The sequence below is a fragment of the Aaosphaeria arxii genome (assembly GCF_010015735.1).
Source record: "Aaosphaeria arxii CBS 175.79 unplaced genomic scaffold BU24scaffold_4, whole genome shotgun sequence".
Classification (NCBI taxonomy): domain Eukaryota; kingdom Fungi; phylum Ascomycota; class Dothideomycetes; order Pleosporales; genus Aaosphaeria; species Aaosphaeria arxii.
Window position 1 is genome coordinate 3,941,848 of NW_022983477.1, and position 12,976 is coordinate 3,954,823.

The window sequence follows — 12,976 nt, forward strand, 5'->3', positions numbered from 1 at the left end:
ACGATGGAGGATGTGGACTTTTATTTCAGACAGAACAATGGTGGAGTGATATTCATGACGCACCGACTATAACAGGGTCACGGATTGGCATGAATCTTTCGACATGGCGGGGTGAGCATCAATTTCTGGCATTCTTCTTTGTGCTGGTTTTAGGAAAACAACCTTGCATTAGGCTAGATTGTTTATTTTAAATCATCGGCTCTCACAAGATGGCTAGATAGGATGGAATTGATATTGTCCCACCCATTCATTTGGCACTGGGTCTTACAAATCATCTACTTCTACTTTTGCTGTGATGTTTCTCCCAAGGAACAATGGGCCTTGTCTGCAGAATATTGACGGATTGCCCCAGGCGGATTACTCTCCTGCTACGCCTTGTCAATACATACGTCTAGACTCTTCCAAACGGCCGTCTCCACTCCAGAACATAACCTTAATGATTACTTGCAGGTAGAGATTCGGTACCCCAGGTGGCGTCTCGCACAGGCCCACGTTAGTGGAGTGGGGGATGTTGGCCCGTGGGGATTCGCTCGGATTCTCATTGTCTTAAGGTAATCAGTATTTGTGTCGACATACATAGAAGATTAGAGAGCTATCTCAGGGCGAATATGCTTATACTTTGAAGGAATTTCGATAGAGGTGATGACAATAGCAGAGCTGTAACAGTCTTATGATTCAATGACTCGTAAGCTACGAGTGCGATCCTAACAGAAGGTACGGAGTACACACTGCTGCTTAAAGTCAATCACAACATCAAGACTATCTATTCATGATCATTATTACATTGCGTCTTAGACTATTGAATTCGTTCAGTGCAATCCTGTATATAAATTGGGAAGTTGTGAGCGAATCGGACATTTCCATCATCACCGAGCTCATTGATTGGAAGTTTTCTGAGAAATTCAGTAATTGCAATATTGAATCATGATCCTACATTATACTCGTATGAAAGGTCTGTCATATAGAAAGAAAACAGTACATAATCGCTCACAAAGTGTGAATGGACATATGCCAAGAAATGTGAAAACCAATGCGCTAGCCCGATTTCGGTAAGAAGTGGTGGGCTACCAAAACAACCAGAACAACATCATCGCACGCTCCTCAACTGGCCGCAATACGTGCAACACAACGCGTTCGCTCACACGCGTAATTCTTCAACATTCACACAATCGATAGCCGACACCATGCCAGTCGCTCGGAAACGCGAAAATCGCGAGAATCAATTCTACAATGTTGGTGAACAGGGGAGGTAGGTTGCGCAACCAAATTTCATTGTTTCGAGGCTGAAGACGTCCACAGGAAAACCGGCATTCGACTCGAAGATACAGGAGTACGAGATGAATATGGCATGGAACCGATATCTGGAATTTTCTCTTCGCCGGAAAAATCCCCTGCAAAGCGCGACACCTTCAGCGGCAATGCCACGGTCATCGAGTCTGAATCGATGGATATAGATGAGAGTAAGTCCTCGAGACTCACCGCCTGCGCTTTGGATATGCGCGCATTTTCGAGGATTATTCTAATCAAGATCTTCAGGCGAAGTTCCAAACCTCACACCCGGCCGTTTCCTACATCGCAGTCGTCCGAATCTCCCTCCGCCAAAGTCGCGCTCACCCATTAAAACTTCACTTGGATCCTCGCCGCGCAGGCAGTCATCAATGGGCCCGCGGACAATTCTCAGATCTAGCGCAGATAGTTCGGACCGAGCAACATCACATCCAGCCGTTAGCCGTCGGCTAAGCTTCAGTCAAGACGAGGCAAGTCTCCAGGAAACTCCAGCATTAAGCGGCTCCGGTACACGCCGTGGAGCAGCTCGCTCAAGCATCTACGATTTGGAAGAATCGCCATCGCGGGATCATAATTCCCTAGTGGACGAGAGCGTCGTGCAGGCAGAAATCACTGAAATTGCGGGAGACGAAGAGTCGGAATTGTTAAACGAGATTGCGGAAGAGAGCTTCGCTGGCGCTGTTGGATATGATACTTTGGCGGGGGCAGATGACTTGGAAGATGAGGACGTATCAGGCGATGTAGAAGAGTCTGAAGTCATGGAAGAATCTGTGGAAGAGCCTTTCGAAGAGGCTTTGGAGGAACCCGTTGAAGAGCCCGTGGAAGAACCCGAAGAAGAGGTTGTTGTCAAACAGCCTGCAAAAAGAGGAAGGAAACGCAAAAGCGATGTTATGGCAAATAGCGAACCGAAAGAAGTGGCCTCATCAAGAACTAAGAGACGGGGTCCAGCTGCTGAAGAACAACCAACGACAACACAAAAAGGCAAAAAGTCCGCAAAGGCATCGCCACCTGCGGCAGAGCGTCGCCGTTCCAATCGAATTTCCGAGGCTACCGAGCAAGAAGATAGTAGTATTCTTCCTGCTGCGAACGATGAGTCAATGCAGCTTGAAGAGGCACCGGTAGCTCCTAAAAGGAGAGGACGGCCACCTAAAGCCACTACATCAGCAGCAGCTACCACAACAGCCTCAAAGAAGAAAGATGAAGAGAAAGTGAATGACGAGGCCGTGTTCAAGAAACCGAAGGCAGTGGCTAGGGGAAGGCCAAAGGCAACTTCAAAACCGAATGAAACGACCGTGAATGCTCTGGAGTCTGCCCCTGGCAGACTTGTGGATGCTCTTGGAAACCCGCTATCCGAAGAAGAGGTTGACCGGATCTCCATGACATCTACTGCTTCAAGATATGGACGAGGCCGCTCGCTCTCGGTATTCCGCTCGTTGAATCCAGACCAGGCTGCTTCGAAAGGCAGAACTGGTCGGCACCGCCTCCAGCCTGTTAACTTTTGGCTCAACGAGCATGCCTCTTATGACCGCGACGGCAATTTGCAATCTATTATGCGAAACGAAACAAAAGAGTTGCCTAAAGAAAAGCGAGCTACTCGAGGCCGCAAAGGTAGCAAACGCACTCTCGCGGCTGTTGAGGAAGAGGAAGAAGATCTCGAGGGGTGGGAGCAAGATGAAGGTGTTCTCCTCGGAATCTACAAGGACTTTGACACCACTGCCGAGGTCACACTTCAAGACCAGATTGAAGAGCGTAAGTCACCACTGGATACTGATAAAACACTACTAATTGTTACCAGCTATCGCCTGGGCACAGAATGGTATCAAGCCGGTCGAAGTACCGGGAGCAGAATTCAAGTTTACCAAGTTGGCATCTGCCGGCACGTCTTCTTTCTTTAGCTGGGGATATCTTGCTCTTGACAAGGATGGCCATAAACGGTCCAAAAATTCGAGACGAATGCATATGGTGTTCCATGTCACCAAAGGCAAAGTTGAAGTCCAAGTCGACGACAATGAATTCACAATCAATAAAGGAGGCCTATGGCAAGTCCCTCGAGGTAAGTCTATACATATTTTTTTTACCCTCCTTTGGGGATTTCTTCCAAAGTTGTCTTGACAGTCTGCATTGAACTGTACACATCGCTCAAAGCGGGGACTACTTCATGCTTTCACGTTTCGATCGTAAGCATGTCGTTCACAATACGCTTTTGGGTGCATTGCCTTCTACGACTTTGCAATCAGACAGGTCATAACAAGCGAGGATGGCAGCCGAGATTGTTCTCATCACATGCATGATGTGGCTGGGACAATGCTGCATTTCGTGCATGCTGTGTAACATCTGACCCTGCTCCCCAACGACGTTTCCTGTCGTTCGCTGAAAGCACGAACGCACACACCATCCCGCTTATTTCCTTTGCTTTTTCGCTGCATCTTTCTTCCGAACCAAGTACTACATCCAACACATGTTCGCGGCCCCCAACCATCCCGCGCGATGTCGCACCTCGCATTTGGCTCGCTTTCGCTTTCCCTTGTGCCGCTTTTATCCTTCTTCAAAATCACGCGTTGCGAAGGCACGACTAACTTGTGGATACTAGGCAACACATACAGCATTAAGAACCTCGCGAAGACCGAAAGCCGTATCTTCTTCGCCCAAGCATATGAGACTACCGTCCAGGAATGAGTCTTTCTTGCAAGACTTGCAATTACTAACTATTTCCAACCCGACCTCTGTATCTTCGACTAGGGGCCCAGTGCATTCAGTAGATTGTAAAAGCGGATTCAAACTTGCTCGCGGCCCCGCCCAAACCCTGCATGAGTTCCGCTATCCACTGTGCTGCATCGCGAGATTCGTCACCATTGTCGGCATCAGCTCCGCTTCTTCTTAGTAGGGCGAGCATGAGAATTCAACATCTGTTACGTTGGCAAAAGTGCGGGGGTTCGATATCGGTTACTTCGGCAAACAACATACATACAGCTAGTGCAGGTAATAAACTTAGTCTGTGGGGTTGTAGGATTTCCTTCGGTAGTTTCGCTTTGCCCACGGGCTGAGTGTGGAGGAAACAGCTGTTTGCGTTGAATCACGACAATAACGACCTTGGTTTAGATTCGTCCTGTTTGAACACGGACGCTCTTCGTGTCCAGCAATACTTCTCCAGCGATTAGCGCAATAATGAAGATATTTGTCACAGCAATGATAATTTGCCAAGATACTCAATGTCTTCAGCATTTTCCTATCTGATGCTGTCCGTAGCATTGTCGTCCTACCTGAAGATCCACTTCATCTGCACATGTCCGCCCGGTCGACCTCACCGACTTTCATGGTTTTACACCGCCAACCCGGATACTTGCGGTCTCTAAGATTTCCATAGCGCTCGCTCGTGTCCAAAATATACGTGTGGCTTGTCACTACCTCAACCTTGCTTGGAACGATCTCGCGCACAATGAGTTCGCGAGTAAGTTGTGTTCCGGTGAAGATGGGGACAAACGACAAGACGGTCGTACAGCAGCAGTAGCTTGCAACGACTAAAGACGCTGGCGGGGGCGTCAATTAGATCGCATCTATCCAGCATCTGCGGGCGCTTAGATTCGACCTGCTGTGCCAGGAGGGACGATCGAGCACCAGATGCAAACCCAACCCAATGTTCCACAAAAGCGATCTCGTATGTTATTTCGACAACGCACCTGACTCTCCCACATTTCCACAAAAGAATAGGAATTTTAATCTCGCACATGGATGGATGAGGTTTCAAGACAATAGATGCATATTCCGTAGTTGAGAAATTGCAAAAAATGGAAAACAATAAATGATCACCCGAATCTTGCATAAAGCAATCTCGCATCCAATATGCTCGTGACAGACAGAACTGCAGGTCGACCATGTATAAGCCGCCTGCATGCATGGGTCGTGGTTGCTGTAGTCTTGCACATCATTTACTGCGTTGTCTTATCTCTTCAGCTTCATTGTTTGCTTGTCTGTCTCAGACTGCCTGCATCGCAGTCCAAATTTGTGAAGCTGTCACATCAAGTTCTGTACTTACATGCTTTTGCAGTCTACAGAATGCAGCATCCATGAAAAACCAATGTGACAGCTCACGTTCACTCAAGGTTCTGACATGCCCACGCGCGCCTTAGGGTAGGCGATTATGTGAAACCTGTGTTACACTTGATGACCGGCTCTCCCGTCCGCCTTCTGTGCAACCACACTTTTTTCAATTCAGAAAAGAAAAACTCAATTCGTTGGATTTCCAACCTTTGAATTTTTCGGCCCCTCTTCCCCGCCTGGGGTCAGCGTGGCTTACCTGCCATACACTACCCACGCGTTTTGTCTCTGCGGTTGTATCTCGTTACCTTGCAACTACATACATACTCTCAAAGGAAGGGGGTGAGGTGAGATGGAGATGAGCGCAGCAAAGCAGAGCAACAGCAACATGAACGCACAGCATGGGCATGGCTTTTTTTTCTTTTTGATGTTTAGCTTCGGCTTGTGTCACTGGTTGCCTTGGGTGCTTGGTTCCCGCATGGGAAGTTCCCCCTCCTCTCGTAGTGTCTCCCACTTCCCCAAACGCCGTGCAACGGGAAGCTGATCGGTGTGAAATGGGCTTGTATGAGGTACTGCAACCCGGCCTGGGGGACGGATTGTTGCACGACGGTGGCTGGCGGGGGGAAGATGGGCCGTCATTGTGATCAAGGGATGGATTTTGCGGGAAGTTCACTGCATTGGGAGGGATATTCTGGGGCGAGAAGCGGTGAGGCGTAAGTGACGAAGCTTTCCATTATCGTGGTGGTGGTTGAGGTTGTTTGTTGTTGACGACGATGGCGATGATGATGCTGGTCAACTGGTGAAGAGGGTCATGTTGGTGCCATAACGATTGAACTAAGGGGTTTTTGTGAAGCTGAAATGTTTTGTATCTTTGTTATTGAATGGGCAAAGCGTTGTACTACTTCATTCTTTCGAAGCGTTGTTGTCAAACTGTGAACAGGGGTTCCGTTGCTGCCATTGCTGCATGAAGGTATAGGATTTTGGGATTCGGATGAGTTCTCATTCGTAGGGGAAGCTGGAACAATTCCCTCTGGTTCAATTGATGCTTCACGGAAACTGTTGAGGGAGGACGTTGTCGTCGACGTGTACAATGTGAGGTTCAGTTGGCAATTGTCAATACTTTGCTCAGACGTCATATCGCCATGTCTCGAACGGCAGCTCGATGTCTAATGGATGCGCCACAGTCAAAGGAAGCCCTGCACAGGCCGAGAACATGTTAAGGCTTTTTCTCTCCCACACCGGTTGATGCGTTGTCCTACGTACTATGAATTTATGTGTATGCCTACTCCATGCTTCGTACATTGAACGATCGCGCATATCCGTCTGGACAACCTCAAGGCTCCCTAACCCCTGGCCCATCCATCCAAAGTCAGCAGCCACTTCCCACCAACTCTTCCAGCCCCTCGCAGCCCGAACGATGCCCAACAACGTTCATCCCCGTATCTTGCACTCCACAGCTTTCCATGGCTTGACCCTTCACGAACTGTTAATTGTTCGCCCAAAACGTCCACATACTCGCCAAACCTCCAAAGTGTTCTTCCAAGTTCTAACCCACCAAAAACTACGTCAACAGTGCGCAAGAAAACCCCCTCCAATCCCAGATCGCCCCACTTTTTGGAAAGTCATATAGTATTTCCGTAGGGCTTTCGGATGGACATATCCAAGCATTACGGCATCACACACACACGCAGAGAGAAAGTTAGTTAAGGGATCCCTCTGTGAGTTCGTGAGTTCGGGGCGAGTCAGCCTTTCCACGCTACCGTGTACGCCGGTCTCAAACTCGCTTCGTGCTAAGAAGCCACCTGCGTCTGAGGAAGTGCAAAGAGGGAACCGCTCTAGTCCAGTAGATTGGTGCGAAATCGATCGTTTGTGACGAAAGTAAACACCCGCTTTAGGGCAAACCTACCCGCGCTTGCGGGTTTTGTCGCTATAGTTAGCCACAGTTTGACCAAAGTGGAACGATCTCGGTAATAGTTAATAATGTTCGGAAGGGGAGACGAGGAGAGAGGGGAACACCTTGTGGGTATTTGCTGCAATTTGAATCCGTAGAGGTTTTGCTTTCCTTGTCTTGCAACGGAAACTTTATCATTCCTTCTCTCCTTTCTCTGTGGCTTATTGGCTTCTGATTTTCGTAATTACCTTTCGTGAACGTGAATCTGCTTGCAGATGGACGGGCTGGTAGCGCCCAAAGAATTGTGAAGTGTGATGTGACTATTATTGGAGATATACAGAGTACATTGGCTGTCTTTCCCGCGGGCGGCTGAGAAGGACGACAGCCCACTTGGCCTACCCTCGATAATGTCGAGAATCCAGTTCGTCCAGCCTTGCCGGATGGTGATCATGGAGGGGGCGAACATGATTGCTCGTATGATTTTCTAATCGACTAATGATGGTCCCGGTAGTATTTTTTCTCCTTTGCGGCCCTTCTCCTTGAGCTTTCGGGGGATGAGTTCCCGCTGAACGTTAAGTTTCCTGTTTTGGCCAGACCAGTGTGGTCGCGGAAGGTGAACCGTAACACCCATTGCGTGACTCTCCCATCATTTCATCCCCTTTCCGATGGGCGGGCCGATCAGGAACGCATTCTTCTAGGATGCCTATTGTCAATTACACTTTATTAACGTTCTCCATGGCCAGGTTCCGCATCTACCATGCCAATCATCCTGAGGCGACCCACAAGGAGTTATAATAAGTATGGTGTTACATCCGAAGCCTCGCTATGCTTGCTCGTGTTTATGACAATTAGTCGAGTAGTTCTCAGAAGCCGATGCACTTGTATTATCAACTTAGCGATTCATGGGGAGGGTCCAAACTCGCGAACACGTTCCTGCGAGGGGAACCTAACCTCAGGCTAATGGGCAAGCGTCTCCTCCGGCCTTCCAGAAGGAAATTAGAACACATAGTCTGTTCGATTTTGATGCGCTGGAGGGAACTGCTGTTGATCCGAGTGTTTGTTTGAAGGCGAACATGATCATATTGGCACACCTGTTCATGGTATTTCCAGGGGTGGAGGGAATTCCCCACAAATCGCAATCTCCTGTTCGATTCCTCGAGCCTACAGAGTCGCTGCTCCAGATCCGTTATTTAGGATCGCTGTGTCGTGCATGTGCGGCATGAACGTCAATGCCGTGAATAATGAACACTGACTCGAATGCCTTCAACCCTTGTACATGGTGGAAACGGAATTATACCCTATAGCATTGACCTTCTAGAAAGTACAAGATGGCAATGCGCCTATTGCTGGTCATGGCGAAGGAGCGATGGTGCATGAAACCTCGTATATACCGACATGTGGTAGGGCATGAACCACGCACAGGGGTGTACCTTCTGCTTGTTTCGGTTTCGAAATGAGGACAGCCGACTGCTGTCACGGCATAGAAGGGAAACCTCTGCCAGTACACACTAGTTAGGTATGAGAAGGAAGGCTGGAATGCGAAATCCTGGATGAACCATGGGAGTCATGGATGCTAGTATTATTCCTAGCATGCCTACGTCCGAACGCACATGCAAGTAATTGTAGCATGTGGTCATCATCATGAAGAAGCTATCCGAGCGGGCGGCCAGTGTGCTCGTCTAATCTTCGTAATTGTGATGGGCAATGGTTTGACTCATCTTCATGTTGATCAGTTCATGATGCTTAGAGCCCAAAAAGTGAGGCTTGCTCTCCCCCAAGCCCAACTCTAGGAACAGGGCGCAAAGAGGAACAACTCAACACCACCACAATCCATCGAAATTTTTCCTTTGCATTGCCAGCGCAATATACAGCAAGCCACGTAATAATGTCAATTGTGTAGTGTGCTGAAATTGTTTGACCGCATGTTCTTGGATACGTCATGGGAAGAGGCGGTGGGCAGTCCGAGAAAACCCTTCACCGCCACGTCTGCGTCAATTGCCAGTCATGATGTTCGCCTCCCAAGGACGCGAAGGTTCCAGATTTGTAGTTTCTGAAAAATAGTTTTGCGGAGATGTTAGTAGAGTCAAAGTTGTCGCTTAGGATACTCCACAATTGATGCGAGGGGAATTCCACTGATAGGAAAAATGATTTCGGTGTCGAGCTAGTTCTAAAAATCAGGACAGATTGAATGTTACTGGAATGAGACGTATGAATCTTTGTTTTTGAACAAAATGTGACCTAAGGGTCTCCAGCCCCGCCGCGCTCGCTCAATGCACAAACGTTAAACATGATTATAATAGTAAAGATAAGACAGGCGAAGAAGAAGACAGAAAGACATAGAGAGGAAACGCTATAAATGCACAATCATGACCGACCGCCATATGAGTGTATAGTAAACACAGGACCGAGGAATGAGATGACCCAAAAAGAAAACCACGCTATGATGTAGGAAATGAAATGAGGAAAAGAACAAAGAAATTAAGGAAAATTGAGAAACAACCCGCCATGCGCTAAATGCCATAATCGTATCTGTTGACTGGAAGCCTAACAGTTATATGATGACCTTGTCCGGGTCTTTCATGCAATACCCGCTCAATATGTATACTTCGAATGCATGCAAAATGATGCTCAATGCCCTCAAAATGCGTTATTAATGTGTGCCAGTGCAATTTGCGCATTGCCAGAGGTGTGTTCATTCTTCTGGCGCTGCTGATGTTTCTGAAGCAGGCTGGCATTGCCCAGCTGCAGATCTTGCTCACGAGGCTGCGGCGGGATAGGCTTGTAACCAGCAGGCTATCAAGATGTCGTGATGGGAGTGTCATTGGAAGACTGATGGACGTCGCTCGGTTCCTCTCTCTTCAAGCTCTTCACACTTCCTGTTCCACTACGCTGTGAGCATCGATCTGGGCTCCTGCCTCCGTGGCTCCGTGTTTCCAAATCTGGTCGAAGGTTACCGGAGTCCTCGTCTTCTCGCCTCCTCTTTAAATACGGCTCAATAAAAGGAGCGTTATCGTTCTCCCTCTTGATTTGCGAATGGGTTTCAGGTGTTGGCGCCGTGGTAGGACCGCTCACAAGGTCGGCCTCAGAGGTAGGGTGGAACTGTGGAAGGGTCGGGCCGAGTTGGGGTGGCACGCTGGACCTTGATCTCGCATCCGTGCGACGTCTGCCAAAGGAGCCGCTCCTCCGTCGACCTTGACTCGATCCACTGTCAGTTCGATGATGGTAGCCGTGTACTGGGCCTTGGGACACTGTTGGAGGTTGCTGTGGGGTCTGCGAAGGGGGAGGTGGTAGAGGGCTAGGCACCAGCTGGCTGGCGTTTGTAGGTGTAAAGCCATGTGGTGCTGGGGTAACGGTAACGTGCGTAGGAGGTGGAGAGTTGACGCCTGTGGCTGACGGATGAAGCTGAAAGACCGGAGCATTCGCGCGCGCGCTCATTTCTTGCTCTCCCAATTGCCAGTGCATCGATTCTGCAGACCGCCAGGGAATGCCCATTTCTGTTGCAACCTTCTGCCACATCTGATCCTTGAACCTACATTCGAGCCATTAGCATGGTAACTCAAGATCCTCGGGGTACGGGGTGAGCGGTTGCATACAATAAGCTTGTAGCTTTCATTGTAAGAACATGAGGTAGAGGACCAAATCAGGGGAAAGTCGAAAACCAAATTATAGGATAGCGGCCGATAGGCAAACATAATCGTACGTACCGAGCGTATAGTCTTGCCAACTTATTCTTCTTCTCTTCATCCCATACGGCTCGTTTTTCGAGATAATTCTGATATCGCAGTCGACAAGATATCGAGCTTCTTCCGGGCAGTCGTTTCGCAATGTCGTCCCATTTCATTCCCTGTCCCCTTAGTTCAATCGTGAGGTTGTCTTCTTCAGGTGTCCATTTGGATTGCTTCTTGGCAGGACTTTCTTCTGGCAATGGTGTTTGCGATGCCTGTCTCTTGATTACCTGTGTTGGTGGAGAAACATTGGTCATAGGATGGCCTGGAGGAGCTGAAGTCGCCATTGGTGGGCCTGAGTAGAGTGGCCGAAATTGTGGTTGGGCCGGATCCTGGTGTCGTTGAAGCTCTGAGATAGCTGGGAGAACGGGACCGCCTAGCATTGACGCTGCTCCAGCGGCCGCTGAAGCTGGAAGACCTGGAGTAGCATAGGCAGGGGTGCCGCCGTAGGCTGGAGACGACGTTGAGTATGCTGGAGAAGTTGCGGGGTACGCCGGTGATGCCCCAGCATAGGCAGGTGATTGAGTATATGCAGACGGAGCAGTCGTGTAAGCTCGTGTCGCGGCTGTGGAATTTGATCCTACCGATGCTGAACTCTTCTTGCTAGCCGGGGACTCAGAGCCCCGGGGCTCGATGAGTAGATTGATATCCACGATAGGCGAGGTGGACCAGCAGTGAGCCAGCCCATGAATTGATCAAAGAGTTTAGGAAGATGCTGCTAGCACCGAACTTGATGGTGTCGAGGGGCAGAATGTGAATGTGGTCGTCAAGAGTAGAGAAGTAGAGAGGTGTGCTGTGGATCAGGTCGATATCAACCAACGTGTCTTACCCTGGCCAAACCGGAACAATATATGAACCTTGGCTATTTAATGGTCAAGTTACACGTCTTTTGAAAACAACTTAAAGAGTTGAGTATACTGAGGTTGGTGGAACGGTGGTGTGAGCAGCGCTGCGATGCTCAGAGTGCGTGTGTGGTGGCGTTGGGCAGTGCCCGTTAGGCAGAGGTAGACGCTGGAGATGATGGGCAGCACAGCGGCGATGAGCAATTGTCGATTGAAAGGCGATGAGATGAGTTGAGCGTGAATGCGATGGAAGTGTTGATAAACACAGACAGCGGAAAGAGTATAGTGAAAAAGGGTGATAGTAGTTGGAGGTAGACAGGAGTAGAAGAGAAGCGGTCGGATGGGCGATGAGGTTCGATAGATACTAAAAGTGTGCCGGTCTATGGCAAAGTGACCATTCGCGAGGTACTATGGCAGTTTGACGCTCTCAGTGGTTGCCCTCTGGAGCTATTTAGGAAATGGGACAGCAAGTGGACAGGGTTCTGAAACATGGCCGACCAATGGACCCTCTAACGGCAAGCGTGCATAGCCACTGGGTGCGAAGAGAAAAAGAGGGAAGAAGAAGCGTCGTGGTAGAGGGATGCGGCCTGGCAAACAGAGAGAATTGGGACCGAGATACTTTGGAGACCTGGGGACATGGATCGCTGAAGAGTGAATAGGGTGAGTTAGGCACAGGTTGATGTGCGACGAGTGCTGTAATGGTACACCCTTCCTTGGACTGGTCCTGGTGCCGCCTCGCTGCCCCGTCCACGCTCGGTAGGGATCCGGGGGTTTGGATTAGGATGCAGCTTTGGCGTCCTCTAACTTGACACTCACTACTTTACGCTTTGCGTTGGCTTGACTCTGTGCTGGCGGCGCCACTGTTAAATGCCGGGATGACCCAGGACCGTGCCCTGCTGGGACAGCTGATCTAAGGGGAGTGTGTCTGCGTCGGTCTGCGTCGATCTAACGAGCAGCCAAAAAAGAAAAACATTCAGAGCAAAAAGTACCCAAAATGACTAGCATTTTAGTTGCAAAAAGAGAACAGTAGTCGACGGCGGTGCTAGCAGAGAAGTGAGGCCGATGACGTGTACTCCACCTCTGCAGCAGCATTACTCACTTTGGAGCTCTGGCTCTGCCCGCTGTCCTTATTGCTTCATATCAACTACTTACTCGAAAGCTTGGGCGTCATTTGCTGCCCTTCTGCCCCATCACAG

General features: G+C 49.3%; 3 protein-coding genes across 3 annotated transcripts; 2 read left to right on the forward strand and 1 right to left on the reverse strand.

Moving 5' to 3' along the window:
- Positions 1 to 1,082: 1,082 nt before the first annotated feature.
- BU24DRAFT_206802 (uncharacterized protein) lies at positions 1,083 to 3,483 on the forward strand. Its single transcript, XM_033521882.1, has 4 exons — positions 1,083 to 1,249; positions 1,300 to 1,460; positions 1,537 to 3,036; positions 3,083 to 3,483. Exons 1-4 carry the CDS (start codon positions 1,185 to 1,187, stop codon positions 3,397 to 3,399), a joined length of 2,043 nt encoding a protein of 680 aa, XP_033384963.1. The 5' UTR covers positions 1,083 to 1,184; the 3' UTR covers positions 3,400 to 3,483.
- On the forward strand, positions 3,355 to 3,984 carry BU24DRAFT_423006 (uncharacterized protein). Its single transcript, XM_033528125.1, has one exon. The coding sequence runs from the start codon at positions 3,775 to 3,777 to the stop codon at positions 3,961 to 3,963; it is 189 nt and encodes a 62-aa protein (XP_033384964.1). The 5' UTR covers positions 3,355 to 3,774; the 3' UTR covers positions 3,964 to 3,984.
- A 5,887-nt stretch (positions 3,985 to 9,871) lies between these two features.
- Positions 9,872 to 11,779, reverse strand: BU24DRAFT_206867 (uncharacterized protein). The gene is made up of 2 exons (XM_033521884.1): positions 10,918 to 11,779; positions 9,872 to 10,742 (listed from the first exon to the last, which is right to left on the reverse strand). Exons 1-2 carry the CDS (start codon positions 11,319 to 11,321, stop codon positions 10,010 to 10,012), a joined length of 1,137 nt encoding a protein of 378 aa, XP_033384965.1. The 5' UTR covers positions 11,322 to 11,779; the 3' UTR covers positions 9,872 to 10,009.
- Between the last annotated feature and the right edge of the window lie 1,197 nt (positions 11,780 to 12,976).